Source organism: Raphanus sativus, chromosome 3 (assembly GCF_000801105.2).
Source record: "Raphanus sativus cultivar WK10039 chromosome 3, ASM80110v3, whole genome shotgun sequence".
Lineage (NCBI taxonomy): Eukaryota > Viridiplantae > Streptophyta > Magnoliopsida > Brassicales > Brassicaceae > Raphanus > Raphanus sativus.
Window position 1 is genome coordinate 12,140,352 of NC_079513.1, and position 19,030 is coordinate 12,159,381.

Here is a 19,030-nt window from a genome sequence, read left to right on the forward strand (position 1 = left end):
AATCTACATTGACTCTAACATAAGTTAGTCAACCGTTAACAAGATAAAACGATGTCATTTTGATATACAAGAAAAAATGCCTATTTCAATCCAAACAATTTCGGTGGTGCCAAATACGATTCGAACACATGGTCGGTGCCAAACACGACCTGGACTCAATTATAATAAGAAAAGAATTACCTGAATTTTTTAAAATGTGTCTAAATCTAAATTAACTCTAACAGAAATTAGTCAATTGTTAATAAAATAAAACGACGTCGTTTTGATATATATATATATTTTTTTTTAATATATGTTTATTACAAGACTCAAATCCGTGTCGTGGTACCCTTTTAAAATGGTACATTAACGACTAGACTAAAATAACTTTTTGAAATATTTTTAGACATTTGAAATTATATAAACTAATATTTTTTTCGATCTTATCCAATTTAAAACTTTGGTGATTGTTTATATATATTTTAGTTATTGTGTAATATGTCTAATATTTCGAACAAGATATCTTAGTGAAAGAAAGGTAAAAGACCTCTTAACATTTTTGAACAAAATTTCAAAATATATAATATTAACTTTGAAAAAAAATCCACTTAAGTTTAAAAAATAAAAATAATCTATATAAGAATTTTTATAAATAACTTCAAAATTTTAGGTATATCTAAGATTGTGTAATTATAAATATTTTATTATATATATTTAGTAAGATATAAGTTTATTAAAGATATGATAAGTAAAAACATGTTATGTATTTATATAAATCAGAAAAAAAATTTACCAAAGTTTTAAAATTGAATACGATGAAGAAAAAATAGTAGTTTATATAAGTTTCAAATTTGTAACAATATTTCAAAAAGTTATTTTTATCTAGTTGTTAATGTACATCTTTAAAAAGTACCACCTTATTTTTTAAGTTCTGGAATGAACATATATTAATAATATATATATCAAAACAATGTCGTTTTATCTTGTTAACAGTTGACTAATTTATGTTAGAGTCAATGTAGATTTATGCATATTTTAAAAAGTTCAGATATTTTTTTTTAATTATAATTGAGTTCATGTCGTATCTGACACTGACCATGTGTTCGGATCATATTTGGCACCACCGAAATTGTTTGGGTCGAAATATGCACTTTTCACCGTGTATCAAAACGACGTCGTTTTATCTTGTTAACGGTTGACTAACTTCTGTTAGAGCCAATATAGATTTATGCACATTTTAAAAAGTTCGGGTATGTCTTTTGAATTTTAATTAAGTTCAGGTCGTATTTGGCACTGATCATTTGTTCGGGTTGTATTTGGCACGATCGAAATTGTTCGGGTCGGAATAGGCACTTTTCCCGTATTTGTTACCTTCTTTGTGGTTACACATGTATTATTCGAATTTAGAATGTATTAGTATCAGTGTTTACTATGTACTAATATTTTTAATTAGTTTATCCTACGTTTTTATAAGTCATTTTTAAACTTTAACATATGAAATTCGATTAATCTATTATATTAAAACAGAAGTCATGACTTCTAATTCATGTGTGATTTTTGAAAAAAATGGACTACTTACTAGACTTGTTCACACTGCATTTTTATCTATTATTAATCTTCATATTAAATAATAACATTTAATATCTTCATTTTATTTAAGATAAAAATAAATATTAATTTAAAAAAATTCTAACAAAATCTTTGAAGAATTTATTCAGAATCCTTTTAAAATTTATTTTCGAAAATTGATTAATTTAAATTTTAGTTGTCATAAAATATAATCAGAAATTTAAATTTAATTTAGTTTTGATTTATAAACAAAAATAAACTATATAAAATTTTGTAATGATAATAATAGCCACTTAAAATGATTACTTTTCAAAAATACATTTTACAAAGATTTTTAAAATATTTTGTTGGAAAGCAATATCCATTTCTGTTTAATTATATAACATGTATAAAAATTTAACTTATCTTAAAATTTTATATATACAATGATATATTATATAAACTGAATAAACAAAACAAATTACTAAAAAAAATCTAGCACTTTGAATTACGGATCGGGATTATAGTAAATTAAATACAAAGTAATTCTGAAGTATGTCATTTCTAACAAATCTAACATTTTAATTAAAATTAATATATTGAACTAAATATGATAAAATTATTTTAAATTGAAAAGTTAGTATATTTTATTTTCATAAATACAAAACATTTATTCTAAAAATATAATATGTTGGTAGAATGGTTTAACATTAATAAACTATATAATACATGTATAAAAGTTATCTTTTCTTAAATTTTATATATACAATAATTTATTATATAAACTGAATAAACAAAAAAAATTCTCAAGGAAATCTAGCACTTTGAATTACAGGTCGGGATCATAATAAATTAAATATAAAATAAATACATAATAGGAAGCAATCTATTATATTAAAATAGAAGTTACAACTTCATTTCATGTGTAATATTTTAAGTTGGACCATTACTTAGAAGATTTATAAAATTCACATAACTTAACTATAATATCATTTAGTATCTTCATTTTTATTTAAAATAAAAATAAATATCAATTTAAGAAAATTCTAACAAAATCTTTATAGAATCTTTTCATAATCTTTTCAATATTTATTTTCGGAAATTGATTAATTTCAATTTTAGTTGTCATAAAATATAATCAGAAATTTAAATTTAATTTAGTTTTGATTTATAAAATATTGTAATGATAATAATATCCACTTAAAATGATTACTTTCCAAAAATACATTTTACAAAGATTTTAAAAAGATTTTGTTGGAAAGCAGTATCCATTTCTGTTTAATTATATAACATGTATAAATTAACTTATCTTAAAATTTTATATATACAATAATCTATTATATAAACTGAATAAACAAAGCAAATTACTAAAAGAAACCTAGCACTTTGAATTGCGGGTCGGGATTATAGTAAATTAAATACAAAATAATTCTGAAGTATGTCATTTCTAACAAATCTAACATTTTAATTAAAACTACTATATTGAACTAAATATGTTAAATTATTTTAAATCTCATTTCAAAAAAAAATATTTTAAATTGATAGGTTAGTATATTTTATTTTCATAAATATAAAACATTTATTTTTAAAATATAATATGTTGGTAGAATGGTTTAACATTAATAAACTATATAATACATGTATAAAAAGTTAACTTTTCTTAAACTTTTATATAACAATAATTTATTATATAAACTGAATAAACAAAACAAAATTTTCAAAGAAATCTAGCACTTTGAATTACGGATCGGGATCATAATTAAATTAAATATAAAATACATACATAATAAGAAGCAACATATATATATTATATATATATATATATATATATATATATATGTGATCATTTGAAATAGTTAGTTAATTAACAGCATGAAAACTATAAAATTATTGTAGTTGAAATAGTGATTTAAACATTTAAATATATGAATAATCTTAAATATATACTAATTAAATAAACCAAATATATATATATATATATATATATATACATGAAAATAAATACCCGCACAATCTAGTTATACTTATTGCGTAGTGTTGAAATAAAAAGCTTAGATGGGCAAAGCTGACGGAAGCATGGTTTATTACTTTACGGTTAGAAAAATAAACCGAATCTAAAAATTCATACCAAATCCAACCTGATAAAAATAAATCCGAACTGAACTGGATCCAGCATAAATATCAAATGGTTATCATTTTACAGTATATTGCGCAATGAGTTTTGTCTGAACCGAATTTGAACCCGAATCCGAATAAAAATCCAGAAAACTTAAGAAAAAATCAAATCCAAAAAAATTATATCAAATCTAATTCAATCTCGAACAAGTATCAATAACTACTACTGGGTATTTTAAAATAGGTATCTATCACATGCATAACTACTTCAATTATATGTTTTTAGTATTTGATCAATATTGATCATTTTATGTTTTGACAACTGTATTTGAATATCAACTATGAATAGGTGAAGTTAAATAAAACTGTTTTATTTTGACGTTTGAGTAATGCTTTTTATATTTATAAAGATATAGTTGTTGAACATATATTTCATGAAACAAAATGCAATTTTTTTAAACAAGTATTTTATGGTAATATATAGAAATGTGGATAACCAAAACTCGGTTTAGATCTAAACCTAAAAATAAAACGGGTTCAACCAGGTTTAAAATGTGTTATCAAACTCAAACCGAATCTGATTAAACCTAAACCAAAATTGACCAGAATTTTATAAATTTTGAATGAGACTGATTTTCGAACATCCAAAACCTAAAACCCGATTAAAACTGAACCGAATCTGAATGTTCATGCAGTGCTCAAACCTGACTTTAGAGATGTATCTATTCTATTAATTCTTCAACATGTTCAATTGATTAAAGGTTGTGTTCAACATAAAATATAATGCATCTAAATAATTATCTAGATATATTATGTAATTACCTTTATTAAAAAAATTGTAACTTCCACGTTGGTTTCCTAAATCTGTAACTTCCACCTATATGTTACGTAATATGTGGTTATTTTTTTCTTTTGGGATCCATCAGAATAAATTCAGTTCCAGTAATTATTATTATTCATAAAATAATTTTGTAATGCTTCTAAGATGTATGCATATTTTGTAAAGTCACCCTTTAATTCCAAAATATTAGTGGTTCACTACTTATTACAAACTGTGGACAACCTTACGTAGTTCAATAAATAAAAATTATATCATTTGGAAACAATAATATTGATACTTTACATTAATAAATATTATGTCCACTATAAAAATTAATGGAAATGAACTGTGGTTTAATTAAGATAATATAATACAATTTAGATTCTGATCAACATTTCAAAGAGTGAGTATATTTTTTGTTTTACATTTTCTAGAAATTCATTTTTTATATTTGTATCTTTTTAATCATATTTGTGTAGAATATTTTTCTTAACTGATTAGTAAAAAGTTTTAATAATTTTATAAAATAGCTGGACTATTAATAGGTCATTTTCTAATTTAATAATATAGTTTATAAATATATCAGTATTAAAAAGTAATTTTTAAAAATTTAGAAATTTTTTAAAATTTAAATTATTTATATTTCATTTCACATAAAATATAATTTAAACATTTTCTACAACAAATTAGAGTTACGCTATATAATTCAAATACAACTAGATTCTGATCCGCTCTTAAAAGAGCGGGTATATTTTTTGTTTTATATTTAAAAAAAAAATTATATTTGTGTGTTTTAATCGTATCTGTGTTTTTTTGTATAATATTTCTTCTAAATAGTTAATAGTTTTTAATCTATTTTATTAAATAGTTGGACCACACCTATATCAATAGGTCATGTTCATGTTTTAAGATCCGCGGGTATAAGTTTTGTTATGTTTGGTATAGGTCAATAGGTCATGTTCATATGTTCACCTATACCAATAGGAGATAAAAATACTTATGTTGGACATGACTTTTATCAATTAATAATTATCTAAATATCTAATTAAAACATTGAAATTAAATTTAAATTTATAAAAAAATAACAATTTAAATAAAATTGAATTATATCAATCACCTATAGGTTCAACATGCACCCTCTGGTTTTAACGGTTTTTGTGGGTTTTATCAAAATTTTAGTTGATGAATATCTCTTGAAATCCAAACCGGATTACATATTGAATCACTAGATCTATAGATTTGAAAACATATCCGAATTTTCCTGTTTCAAAATAGACAAAATCTTTACGAATTTACATAATTTTTGTATAATTATTAATGAAATTTTACATCATAAAATATATGGTGCGTTCAAGTCTGGGTCGAAAAATTGTTTATGTTATTAATATTTGAACACAAATATTTTAAGTTGTTGATATTGTAATATTTATTATTAATAAATTAAGAAGTTTAATTATATGATGAGATTTTGGTTTAAATCTATTCAGAATTCAAATTTTTGTTTCAATTCATATTTTATGGTTTTAGTTTGGGTTTGACTATCCGTTTAAATCATATAAATTCTATAAACTAAAATATATAAATTTCAAATTAAAAATAAAAAAAAGAACAAATCACATATAAATTTTGTAATACATGAACAAGTATCTAAATTTAACATAAAATTACTTATGTTTAAATCTATGGTTAAAAACCCAATAAATGTGACATATTGGATCCATCTATATATTTCATTTATTTAAAAGATTATTATATCAAATTAAATTAGTAACAAACACAAATATGATTATAAAATAAATCAAATACAAACAAATAATTTTTCAAAAAAAGATTAAAACAAAAAATATAACCGCCCTTTGAAGGGCCGATCAAAATCTAGTAAACGAATTAAAAAGACAATGAGAATCAGAAGATGGAACGACAACCGTTGGATGAAACAGATTGCGCGGTGAACAGCACGGTCTGTGGTCCCTCTCTACAGAATCAGCTGACCCACGTGCCCGACATGTGTTGGTCTCAATCTGAAGTGCGAACTCTCTCCCCCAGTGGCCAATTAGCTTATTTTTATTAATCCTCTTTATCCGACAATTAAATCTTAAGACATTAATCCACTTTATACTAAATAATTAAAATAAAATTACAAAAGGTCCTACTTGGCTAATAAATATATACTAGATCTTGACACGGGTATTAATTTTGAATTTTAATTTTATTTATTTATTTATATTAAATAGTATATTATAATATTATTCATTTTATATTGACTAAGCTATAGATGGGTATTTGGGTATCCATTCGAATTCGGTTAAAATCTACTAGGATTTGAGTTTTTGAGTTTAAAGATTCTACCTCTATTCGGATATTTATAAACTTTGGTTCCGGTTTGATTCAGATCTTTGCGGGTTTGATAACTCGTTTAAACTATTTTTAAATTTTCAAAATTTATATATCTTTAAATTTCTCTAAATCTAAAAATAATATAATATAACATGTAAATTTGAGTAATATAAGCAAAAGTACCTAAATTAAAAATTAAAAATAGGTTTAACTTGAATATTTGGATGAAGAATAAATATATATATATATATATATATATATATATTTTAAGTATTTTTGCTGTTTTTATTATTGTTTATCTACTTTAAATGTTTACTTTTGATTATCTTTTTATATTTCAAATATTTTAAACAACTTAAAATAGCTTATATATTGGATATTAATTCGAAAAATAGCTAACATATTGAAGTATATAAATATGATTTAAATACATTCGAATATCCGAAATATTTCGTTCGGATAAGGTTTGGTTATGGTTCTCTAGATACCAAAATGGTAAATCCGTTTGGATATTATCTAGTTTCGGTTTAAATTTGCTAATATTTTTTCGTTCAGATCTTTTTAAATGAAAAGTTGATATTATAAATTCCAGAATTGTTTGTCTAGTAAAAATGTATTTTTTTTGAATTTGACATTGATTTAATGGAGAAGTTCATGAAATGTATTTAATTTAAATTTAATTTTGGAAAATACATTAATCTAAGTAAAAAAGACCAAACATTAAAATAGGAAGTATTATTTAATTGTGTATTTAATTCAAATTTAATTTTCGAAAACACATTAATATAAGTGGAAAAGACAGCATTAAAATAGAAAATGTTATTTAATATCAGTGGCATACCATTGTAAATAAAAATGAAAACTAAGGTGTATTTTATATGGGTACTTCTTTTTTTAATAATATAGATATTTTGAATTTGCTTGTCAATGATAGAGGGAGGCCATTGTGTTCAAATGAAAATGATAATCAATACATGTGCAAATGCATTGAGCCTGTTGATAGATAATATACGCAAATCATGCGTTTACAGAAAGTTAAGCAATTAAAATAATTTCCTTATATTGTAACTGTTTTGTTTGGTGAAAAAAAGAAATTAATAATCATTTGTTTAATTTCATAATTTGGATTTGTTTTTCGTTTACACTAGTCAAATCTTAAATACATCATCATATAATACATAATCTATTATATATGATGATCAGTTTCTACCTGTAACATATACAATACTGATGAACAACTTTTTTTGAACAATATTTTTATATGTCTTTCCTCGTAACACTCACATCAATAAATAATTTCGTATATATGTACGATATTTTTGATGGACAATTTTTTTCCGCATCACACGACTACAATGAACAGTTCTGTCTTCGTCACTCTTGACCATCCATAAGCTTAATATCCTAAATCTTTAAGATATTATATCGTTTAGAAATTGAACCTCATACCTAGGATGAAAACATTTAAACCTTGACTATTATGTCGCAATACTTCCACAGCTTGGATTTGTTTGGTAAATAAAAAGTTTTATCCATAGGTACTATTGAGGGGGAAGCAGATATAGCCAAAATGTGTATAATGTCCAAATGAGATAAAGAGTATATGAGGTGGTTTCGAAACATTGATGTGGTGTTTCTCTGATATTCAATAAAATTTTGTTATTATTAAACTCGAAAACCAGTGTTCAAGTTTGATGTGGTGCTGCTTATATACTATAATTCTTAGAAAACAGTGAGCTGGTGGCTATCTAAACGAAATTTTAGAATAGTGTTGAAACTACAAATGTTACATGTTGAAGTTACGACCAAAAACAGAAAAAGAAATTCGTTATGTATTTTTTTTTTTTTTGCTAACTAGGAGGTATTTAAGCCATGCTCTAAGTTCTTTTTCAGTCCGGGATTTTTTTCAGTTCTTTTTTGTCAGTCCGGGATTAGTCGGCGCTGCCGCTTTCACAAAAGATGTATATATACTTGCAAAAAAGAATTGGTCCAGTTAAATTCTCCACGGAATCACCAGTAGTGTTTTTTTTTTTTTTGTAATCACCAACCAACCTCTGTATCTTTTTTTTTGTAATCACCAACCAACCTATGTATATAATATGAACAGTTATTGAAGAAAAACATATGTGACTTTCACTGAACCTAAGAGCATCCACAATGGTGGATTCCATTGTGGAATCCTTAGCCATATTTTATTAATTTTTTTTTTATAGATTTTTTGTTTAAATAGTTAAGGATTCATTGCAAAAAAGTGTCTACAATGGTGTATCCCAATTTGGAATCCTTAGAATAAAAAAAAAATTAAAAAAAAACTGAAATAACAATGTCTAAGAGATGATAAAGAGTGAATGAGTGATCAAACCCAATTGTTGAGTTTCTTCAGATGAATGATGGGACTAGCTTCGCTCTCTTCCAGAGTTTGGTGATTATAATGATCAGCTACTTTCCTCGCAAACTTCTTTGTGCTCTCCTCTTCATCATACTCTGAATCACCTCCTCATGTATGTCCTCAAACCCAACAAAAGAATTTGACTTTAAGATTTTCAATTATTAAGCAAATGATTCCAAAAGTACTGAAACAGAAACAAGACAGTAAAACAGAAACTAAAAACAAGTTACAGAGCTAATACCGAAACAATTTGCAAGAGAAATCGATTCGAACCTTGAGGGTTGGATTTGAATCTGGATGAAGGAGGAGGAGTGGAGCTAGAAGGAGATTGTGAGAATCCTCGTTTCATGACGAAACAAAGCTAAGCCCGTTCGAAACATCAACGAACATAACGATTGATACATTACTACAAAACATAATTATTGAACGGGCTTAGCTTGAGACATCAAGAAACATGAAAAAAACCTGCAATTTACTATCACCTTGTTCGAATTCAGACAAGCAAATAACACACTTTGCTTCAGCTCATGCAAGGTCGAGGTCTGAGGAGTAGACACGGTGGATGAAACAAACGCATTTGCAAAGAGCAGCAGACCTTTTATCAATGTCCAGAAAGCCATCCTTCCTGTGATATTGCATAGAGTTGGAAAATAATCAGAATCAGGGAACAGAGAGTAGCACAAAGCTGTCTGATACATGGCACAGTTACAACTATCAATTACTTAGAAGGAATTGGAGTCTAGAACTTTATGAATGCACAATAAGTTGTCTGATAAAGAGGAGTAGTATCTCAAACGCAGCTTTCTAATAGCATTTCAAAGAGCCTTAAGCTAAGCATGATGTAGTACAGCCAAACCACTCAAGTCTCAGGGCATCAAAATAAATAAGAAACATAGATATTATTGACAACCAATCATTAGGATCAAACGCAGCTTTCTAATAGCACCAAGCTATAAGATAAAACATCAAGTTAGTGCAAGAAACACTTCATCAAATCACAACATCATGATGTCGAAACGCCAAATCTAGTAAAGCAGTGAGATCGCGAAAGCAACACTTACCGGCGTGCGACGCATGCCTGATCCGGGTCTCGTCAAAGAAATCAAACGCGCCGTCTCAGACGAGGATATCAAATCAGATTCGATCTGAGCAGGCTCCATTAGCGAGAGAATTACTCCGCCGAAGCTTATTTTCCGATGGTGATTGGTGTAGTCATCTGGAGGGGACCCTAAGATCTCCTTCCTCTTCGTCTTCTTCGTCGCCTTAGAAGAGTTGCTCTCAATTTTTTTTTTCGTCATAAAGATTGTGAATTTTTTTTCCACACGCTAAACACAACCCCAGCCAGACGGACCATTCACGCTTTGCCACGTCCTCACGGACTCAATCCTTAAATCCCTTCCCGACGGACCAATCCTTAGCTCTATTACGAAAATTAATCATATTTAATTAAAACTACCATAAGATTTAGCGCTAAGGATTCATCATCATCCCCCATTGTGGGTGGTCTAATTAAAAAAGAAACCAAACTGAAATCACAAGATTGTTAGAAACAGTTGCAAACGAATGGAGTAGGTTTTCTGGACAAGATAGGGAATCTGTCCTTTTTCTAAGTGAGCCTAAGATTATCATAATTTCAACACCTAACTAGGTAAATAGATACATAAAAGTGAATATAAACGAGAGATAGATTTAACCTAAAAGAGGAAGTAAAGAGGTAAAAGAGGTAAGAAAAGTAGTAGTAGCCTAGGGCCATAGAGTATTTGCTATATTGTATTATTTGGTGGGTCCCTTGTTCAGGACCAAAATGTGGAGCACGATTGTATTATATTTGAAGTTAATAAATAACGAATATATTTTTGTCTAGGGAGATTTCGATTGGAGCATGAGAAAAAGTAGGAGATGTGTTTTCGCATTATCATTGGCTAACCTTTGTACGTGACTATACGGATGACATTGATGTGTTTCTAATATTCTACGCTTTATTTTCTTCGTCTTCTTAATGTTTCAGTAATCTGAATTGGTTTGAAAGAAAAAATCGAAACCATGAACTTCAAACACGTGCGTAGTATATAAGTTAGTTAACATCTTAAGTCACCAGCGAAAATGATGCTCGTTTTCTCAAAATAAATAGCTGGGTGGAGATGAGCAACCTCACAACGGTGAAGCTCTAAAAAAGAGATTCTTAAAAACTAAAATATTAGTATTATTTTAATTTATTTTATTTAAATAATTAAAACTAAAATAGTTAAACCATTATCTTGTGTTAAACAGGTGGAAGGAGAGGTGGAAGGAGAGGTGGCAGGGAATTTCTTTTCACTACTAATTTAAGGATCGATTGAGGTCTGTTTCTTAAATTTTTTCTTTTATTTCTTTTCTTTAGATACCTTGTAACCTCTGTTCAAAAACTCGCTAGGCGCTAGTCGGGCGGTGATTGCGGGCCTAGCGAGTTACCAAAAAATCGGGGATTAATCGAAGTATACGCGGGGATTAGTTTTAATTATTATTTTATTTTATTATATTATTTAAATTAAATATAAAATATAAATATATTAAGATTTATTATTTTTGTATGTTATTATTGAAGTTTATATTTATTTGTTTTATAAAACTTAATTGTTAACAATACAAATTTTTCTAGACTAGCTTTTGAATTTTTATTATATGCATGTATGTATATATATCACCAGATGCGTGATTGTACAATGATGTTGCCTTTTCCTAGTGGCTATGGCTTAATCTCTTTCTTCTAGTAACCCGAGTTCGACGCCCCCTTCCCTCATTTTATAACTATTTCGCATGTTTTAATAGTAAGGTGGACAAAAGTCCCACATCACTTAGAGTTAAAAGTAGAGGCAATATCTTGCTCTATATATAGAGCATACATGTGACAGTAATGTTAAAGTAATTGGGCACCAGACTTTCTGTGAAGCCCAATAAATATTTGAATAGTTTTGAAATTTAAGCCTAAATTGGGCCGATTAGTTGGTTAATGGGCCGATTAATCGGTGTTTAGGCCTATTATTCGGTTAAATGGGCCGAGTAATTGGCTTCCGATTTTAATGGCCGATTTGGCAAAATCGTCGCGGGAAGCTTCTGAATCGCGATTATCCGGCCGCCTAGGCGGCTAGGCGGCCGCGTTTTCGAACAGGGCCTGTAACAAACCTCCGTTGGACATTGCCTTATACATAGGATATTTTTTTTGGTGCCACTAGCTATACAAGACGTTCAATGAGCTGAATCATTATTGGTTTTTCTTTCTTTTTTCAAAACGGATTCATTATTGGTTTTGCAAGTTACTTTTTCTTTTATGACTGCAGAAAAATTATTATCGGAGGTACAAAACTTTGCAAATGCATTTGAATAAGGGACATCGCTACACGCCATTGCCTCATTGTCTTTGTAGTATTTGATTGGTGATATATCTATGTTAGGCAATGGTGGAATTGTACTCTGTAATGCGATACTGTGGATAAACATGTCAAACTATAGAATTGCAATATATAGCAAGTTATTAATCAGTCAAGTGGAGCTGCAAAATTATCTGCTATTAACCTAAAATACACAATTTCACAAAACAGTAGAAAATAAAATAAACGTGTTTGACGTTTTAAGTTTGGGTGACATATGCATGATAGATGGGTTATGGACATCTACAGATTAGTTTAGTGGACTCGGATGAGTTTGGAAAAATAGCAGGGGGAAGATCTAGCTAATGGGGACGAGGAACGTGAGAAGGAGGGAGTCACTTCTACACTCGGAATTGAAAGCTCTGAAATGGGCAATGAAAACAATGCTGCAACACTCAGATTGTTAGAGATTTGGTACAGACTGTAAAGACCTGATTACGATGCTGACGGAACCACAAGCCTGGCCAAGCTTCTCAACTGAACTGGAGATGATTCAAACGATCAAGATGTGCTATTCGGACTTCAAGATTTGCTATGTTCCAAGAACAGAAAATGTGATAGCTGATTCATTATCTAGGAATGCTCGTACTTTCCATAGATCATTATGCTACTTTGGTTGTTTTATTCCGGTCTGGTTACCCAGATCACCTCAAATTTGAGTAATATAATAGTTTTTTGACGTAAAAAAAAACGTGTTTAACGTTAGAATACTAGCACACTAGAGATTTATATAAAAACATTATAAAATAAAGCAAACATTGGGTTTAATAAATATACTACACATGGTCTAAGTACATATCAGCATCTCAAACTCAAATAGTGCCCTATTTTTTTCTTTAAACGTTAACTATAAAATAAAATTCACTTTAGTAGTGCCTTATAATTTGTGCAAATTATATAAAAATGAACAGTAATATATCAAATATAGAGTAACACAAGTTACAAAAAAATACAGAGTAACACTGTACTTATATGTTCTCATTTTCACCAAAATAAAATTATATAGTATAAATTTACACATTTAAGTACTATGTTTAGTAGATCATTTGTTTATAATCATGTGTTGCAATAAAATTTTAGTTTTAAAATAATAATTTAACTGTATAAATAGTGTAACTGTGGTATTGTATTGTTATAAAAAAAATGAGTGCGTCAAATTTTAATCTTTCAAAAATTAAAGATTGGTTAATAAATTAACAAAAAATTATTTAGAATATTTTATTTTAGAATAAAAATAGAGGTAATCAATGGAGCAAAACACTTCTCTATTTTTAAAGTGAAAAATAGAAGTAAGTATTGCAAATAATCTATGAGCATCATGAATGAGTCTTTTGATGAGTTTGTCATCAATTAAATAAATAGAAATTAAAAAGTAAAAAAAATTTTTGAGAGACTATATATAAAAATTAATAGTTATTAAAATTTTGATGATTCACAAAATTAATATTTATTAGAATTTTGATAGTTAACATATCAATATTAAAAATATGGTGTGAGAAATTCAATAAAATTTATCTGTATATTAGAATTAGGTATTGGATATCCTTATTTTCAAATTAATTACATGTAGGGCATATAAAGTAGGAGAGAGTCTTTGCGTCCACACTTAAATCAAAAAGATTTTCTTTATAATCTTATTTAATTATATTATTTATGGAGGGAAAAAGATGGGTATGTAAATATTTCCATATATATCAAAACTATGCTATTTTGGTATTTCATAAGGCTTTTTTCCAAAATAAGTAAAGGATGAGGTTTCAAGCGACCATCATATTTTCGACACATATTACTATTTGCTCTTCCTTTTTGTTATTATTTTAAAATTATTTAATACTTTTAAAAAGAAAGAAAAATAAATGTTCCACACCATTACCATAACTACAACTAGAAGAGGATCTTTTTAAGGAGAAAGCAGAGAGAGAAGAAAGGAGTGTGTGTGTGTTGTCTGTTGTGTCTTTTATTACACACAAATAGATGAAACGAGGAAAGCTATTACTTCTTTTCTAACATCCATAAACAGATCCTTCCTTTCGCAGAGAATCAAGTATGAACATCTTCTTCTTCTTCTCGCAGCTCCTCCATTAATGCTTATAAAGTCTCCTACATCTCTCTATTTATACAAAACTGTGCTTCTCAGTTTCTACTTCTAATAATAATCTTGGTCATTAGGTCTTTTTATTTATCCACCTTATTGTCTTGATTTTTTCTTTACTTTTTGCTTTGTAGTCTTGGACTAGTCTGATGGATCTACTTTCATTTTGTTGGATTTGATGTTTTGTTTCGGCTAAATCTCATTTCAATTACCCCCAAAAACGAAAACAAAATTAAAAGGTTGCATCTTTCGTTTCGTTTTAAGTTTGTACTTTATATTGATTTTGCTTTTTGTGTACCTAATCATCTTCATCTCTCGTTGACTTCATCAGTCTCCTCCCACCAAAAAATATATCAAAAATCAAATCCTAGGTAAAAACTTATTTCTATCACGCACCTTTTTTCCTATAAAATGGTTTCCTTATGTGTATGACTAGTCTTATTATTGAAGTGGTTGCACCGCTGATCTCATGTTTTCCGCAATAAACCCAGAAAAAAAGATTGTATAAAATATGTTTTTTTCTGTGAAAAGGATTATTAAACAAGGAGAAAAAGATGGTGAGGGGAAAAACTCAGATGAAGCGAATAGAGAATGCAACAAGCAGACAAGTCACTTTCTCTAAACGAAGGAATGGCTTGTTGAAGAAAGCCTTTGAGCTCTCAGTGCTTTGTGATGCTGAAGTTTCTCTGATCATTTTCTCTCCTAAGGGAAAACTTTATGAGTTCGCCAGCTCCAAGTACGTTATCTTATTTTTTTGTATCTTTAAAATATCATCTACAAAGAACCAGTGAGAGCAAAAGAGAGGAAGTTTCATTTATATCCCTTGGTTTATATATTAATCTGCTGGTTGTTTGTGGAACCACATCTCCCTCTGACGTTTGCTTAGTGGGGAGGGTTGTATGAGTTTCTTGGTTTCTACAATTTTAGGGCTATTACTAAAGTAAACCAAGTACATCATCTTGTTTAATCCTCTGAGATTTGTCTCTTTCATATTTAGTTTCTGAATTATGATAAAAGTTAAAATGCCAAAGAACTCTCTGACAAATTTTTTTTTTTTTGAACATTTTCTAACTCTCTGACAAGTTCTTTGCACTTGTTATGTATATATTTGATCATTTTAGATCTTATTAGAGATCATGATCATGGACAATACGACTCCTTGAGTTTTGTCTTAAACTCTTTGATGGGTTTCATTTAAAAATCATAAATATGTTGCAATTAGCATTCTTACAGTTTTAGATGATAAAATCTAGTTAATGTTATTGCTTTTAGAAAAATCATACATTGCTATGTGATAGTTAGGAACTTGTTTTATCAAATCTTGATTGATAAATCAGGCATGTTTCATTTCATGCTCATTCCTTATGAAGTGCAGTTAAATTACATGATTTGTTCCTACTGTTTTCGTACCTGATTTTTTTTTTTTGGCATTGATATAAAGCCAGAATCTTTTTTTTGGTCAAATAAAGCCAGAATCTAAGTGTAGATTGTTTTAAGAATGAGAAAGAGGTTATCTTGCAGTGTTAGGTAGAAAGGAAACCAAACTTACTTTTGATGGATGAATCATTACTTCTGTAAATAGGAAAAGCCAGCTTTTGATCAGATGTCTCAGAAGATTTGTCCATTTGGGAAAGTAATTTTTTCTCGAGACCAACCTAATTAAAAGTAAAGAGATTCACATTTTCTGATTTTCCAAAATGTTGGGGAAAATCAGATAATACGTAACTTACTACGTGCCTTACCAAAGTATGTCCTTAAGATTTGTGATTACATCAACTAAGAAAGATTTTTATGTTCTTATATTGTTTTTTTTTTTTAGTTCGAGAAAAAATTGAGTTGGTTTCTTACAATGTGTTAAGTTAATCTTCTGAGTTATTTTCAATGCTTTTTAACAGTATGCAAGATACCGTAGATCGTTATCTGAGGCACACCAAGGATCGAGTCAGCAGCAAACCGGTTTCTGAAGAAAATATGCAGGTTAATTATGATCTTGCATACCCATTTCTGATAACAACTTTAGTAAAAAATTAAAATGCCTCAAGAGAAAACAATCATTGTATTTAATATCAGTGTCACATATTAGTATCTCAATGTCATTTTATTCAAGCCACATATTGAAAATAATGACATGCAATAACCTTTTGTGATATAACCATCAGCATTTCAAACATGAAGCAGCAAACATGATGAAGAAAATTGAACAACTTGAAGCTTCTAAACGGTTTGTGATCCAATACAGTCACATCATACACTTGTATTACCGTGTATATATATATCATGTAGTAAGAGGTTAATCGTATTCAGTAAGTGTTTCTTCTTACTTTAACTAGTAAACTTTTGGGAGAAGGCATAGGATCATGCTCGATTGAGGAGCTGCAGCAAATTGAGCAACAACTCGAGAAAAGTGTCAAATGTGTTCGAGCAAGAAAGGTATTTATGTGTGTGTATATTACTATATTCATATACCATCCCCACATTATTGTTCTTATATAAGCAATCATAACTATAACTTAGTTACTCTCTCTTTCAGACTCAAGTGTTTAAGGAACAAATTGAGCAGCTGAAGCAGAAGGTAAAGATCATAGTGGTGTAATTATCCAACTTAATAATCTTCTAGTGCTTTCTTTTTACAATTGGAATAAAAACTTTGCAGGAGAAAGCTCTAGCTGCAGAAAACGAGAAGCTCGCTGAAAAGGTACAATATATTCTTTAAACGAAAATCTCAGATGCTTCTCAAGTTAGGGTTATTTTGTTCGTTTATGATGGTAAAAATCTGATTCTTTTTTTTTGGTTACTCGGTTAGGAGACTCCTTATAGTAATTCTTCTTGGTTAGTTTTCAGTCACTACATTAATTAGCATTATAATCCCAAGATCGTCTATGTTTTTGTTCTATCTTCTTTGCATCTATTAATTTTGTATGCATAATTATTTTATGATTGCAGTGGGGATCTCATGAAATCGAAGTTTGGTCGAATAAGAACCAGGAAAGTGGACGAGGTGACGAAGAGAGTAGCCCAAGTTCTGAAGTTGAGACACAATTGTTCATTGGGTTACCTTGTTCTTCAAGAAAGTGAAGCAACTACTATTCCAAGAACAACAAAAACAAAACAAAGCAAAAAACATATATGTAAAAACGGGCTAGCAGTGAGTGTATAAGGACAAGTAACAAAGCTCTAAAGCTGTTTCTCTTGTTATCTTCTTTCTCTCTCTCTCACTCTCACTCTCTTCTTTAAAACTGAACTGCCTGTGGTATGTATCTATGTTCTATTACACTTCCCTTCTCTAGAATCTAATTATGTTTATTGTTCACTTTTAAGGTTTGTTATTTTGTATATCAATTCAGGCTTTTTCCCTCCAAATCAGGAATACCTATATATAGCTTATTGGTAAAAGTTATGGTAACAATCACAATATAAAGTATATTAACCAGTATGTTTTTACTGGATGAAAGAACTCTTATTATAGCCCTCCCAAGACGAGAGTATAACCACCCCCAAAGATCTGAAGCTTTACTTTTCTTGAAGCATTTGCTGCCAACTGAGAAATGATGAGCAAGTTGATTCAAGAGTATATTTTTCAAATTAAGTAACAGGTATACTCAGAGTCAGTGGTCTTGTCATCTTGTGTCATGCATCTTCAACTAAAATTTTATCGGAATTTGTTATAATTTCGTTAACAAATTTCGGGTCTTAGTTTATCCGTTATCTTTCATAAATGATGGGAACCAAATTAACTTTGTTCAGTCAACTCCGCAACATCAAAATTCATTGCGAACTACGGTTCTTTGGTGTGTACAAAAGTAAAGCTACAAATATTGTTGCATATTTTCCGTATTATTTACCTTACAAATAAAACTATACTCCCTCTGTTTTTAAAAGATGTATGTTCTAGAAATTTTTTTGTTTCAAAAAGATATATTTTCAATGTAATTTTTGTCAACTAATTATGAATAATTGTGAATCTCAAAAATATTAATTGCATTTCTTGAAATCTTATTGGTTTATAAATATAGGAAATATAAAATAACAAAAAACTATGCACTAATAAGTAAACTTTAATATATTTTATTAAAAAGTGTGAAAATCTCAAAACATCTATTATTTAAAAACAGAGGGAGTAATAAATATCAGAATATGCCAATTCATATATGTATATATCGGTGTTTTAAAGACTGGTTTTATAAGTCTACTAGGTGTTTTGTCCGCATATGTAGACAAAATCATTTTATAATTATTGATTAATATATATATTATTAATTATAATTCTATCATGATAAATTGTTATTTATATTTTCATTTGAAAATTTTCACATATTATAAATATTTTTAAAATTCTTTGTACT

General features: G+C 28.3%; 1 protein-coding gene across 3 annotated transcripts; it reads left to right on the top strand.

The window, feature by feature from the left end:
* Positions 1 to 14,430: 14,430 nt before the first annotated feature.
* LOC130509672 (MADS-box protein SOC1) lies at positions 14,431 to 17,999 on the top strand. 3 transcript variants are annotated; one of them, XM_057005843.1, is made up of 10 exons: positions 14,431 to 14,639; positions 14,822 to 14,926; positions 15,019 to 15,058; positions 15,219 to 15,423; positions 16,583 to 16,664; positions 16,847 to 16,908; positions 17,018 to 17,117; positions 17,218 to 17,259; positions 17,341 to 17,382; positions 17,631 to 17,999. In XM_057005843.1, the coding sequence occupies exons 4-10, from the start codon at positions 15,242 to 15,244 to the stop codon at positions 17,760 to 17,762; spliced, it is 642 nt and encodes a 213-aa protein (XP_056861823.1). In that variant the 5' UTR covers positions 14,431 to 14,639; positions 14,822 to 14,926; positions 15,019 to 15,058; positions 15,219 to 15,241; the 3' UTR covers positions 17,763 to 17,999. The 3 variants fall into 3 exon arrangements, with proteins under 3 accessions (XP_056861823.1, XP_056861825.1, XP_056861824.1); XM_057005845.1 differs by lacking the exon at positions 14,822 to 14,926; XM_057005844.1 differs by lacking the exons at positions 14,822 to 14,926; positions 15,019 to 15,058 and having other exon boundaries at positions 14,433 to 14,639.
* The last annotated feature ends 1,031 nt before the right edge of the window (positions 18,000 to 19,030 follow it).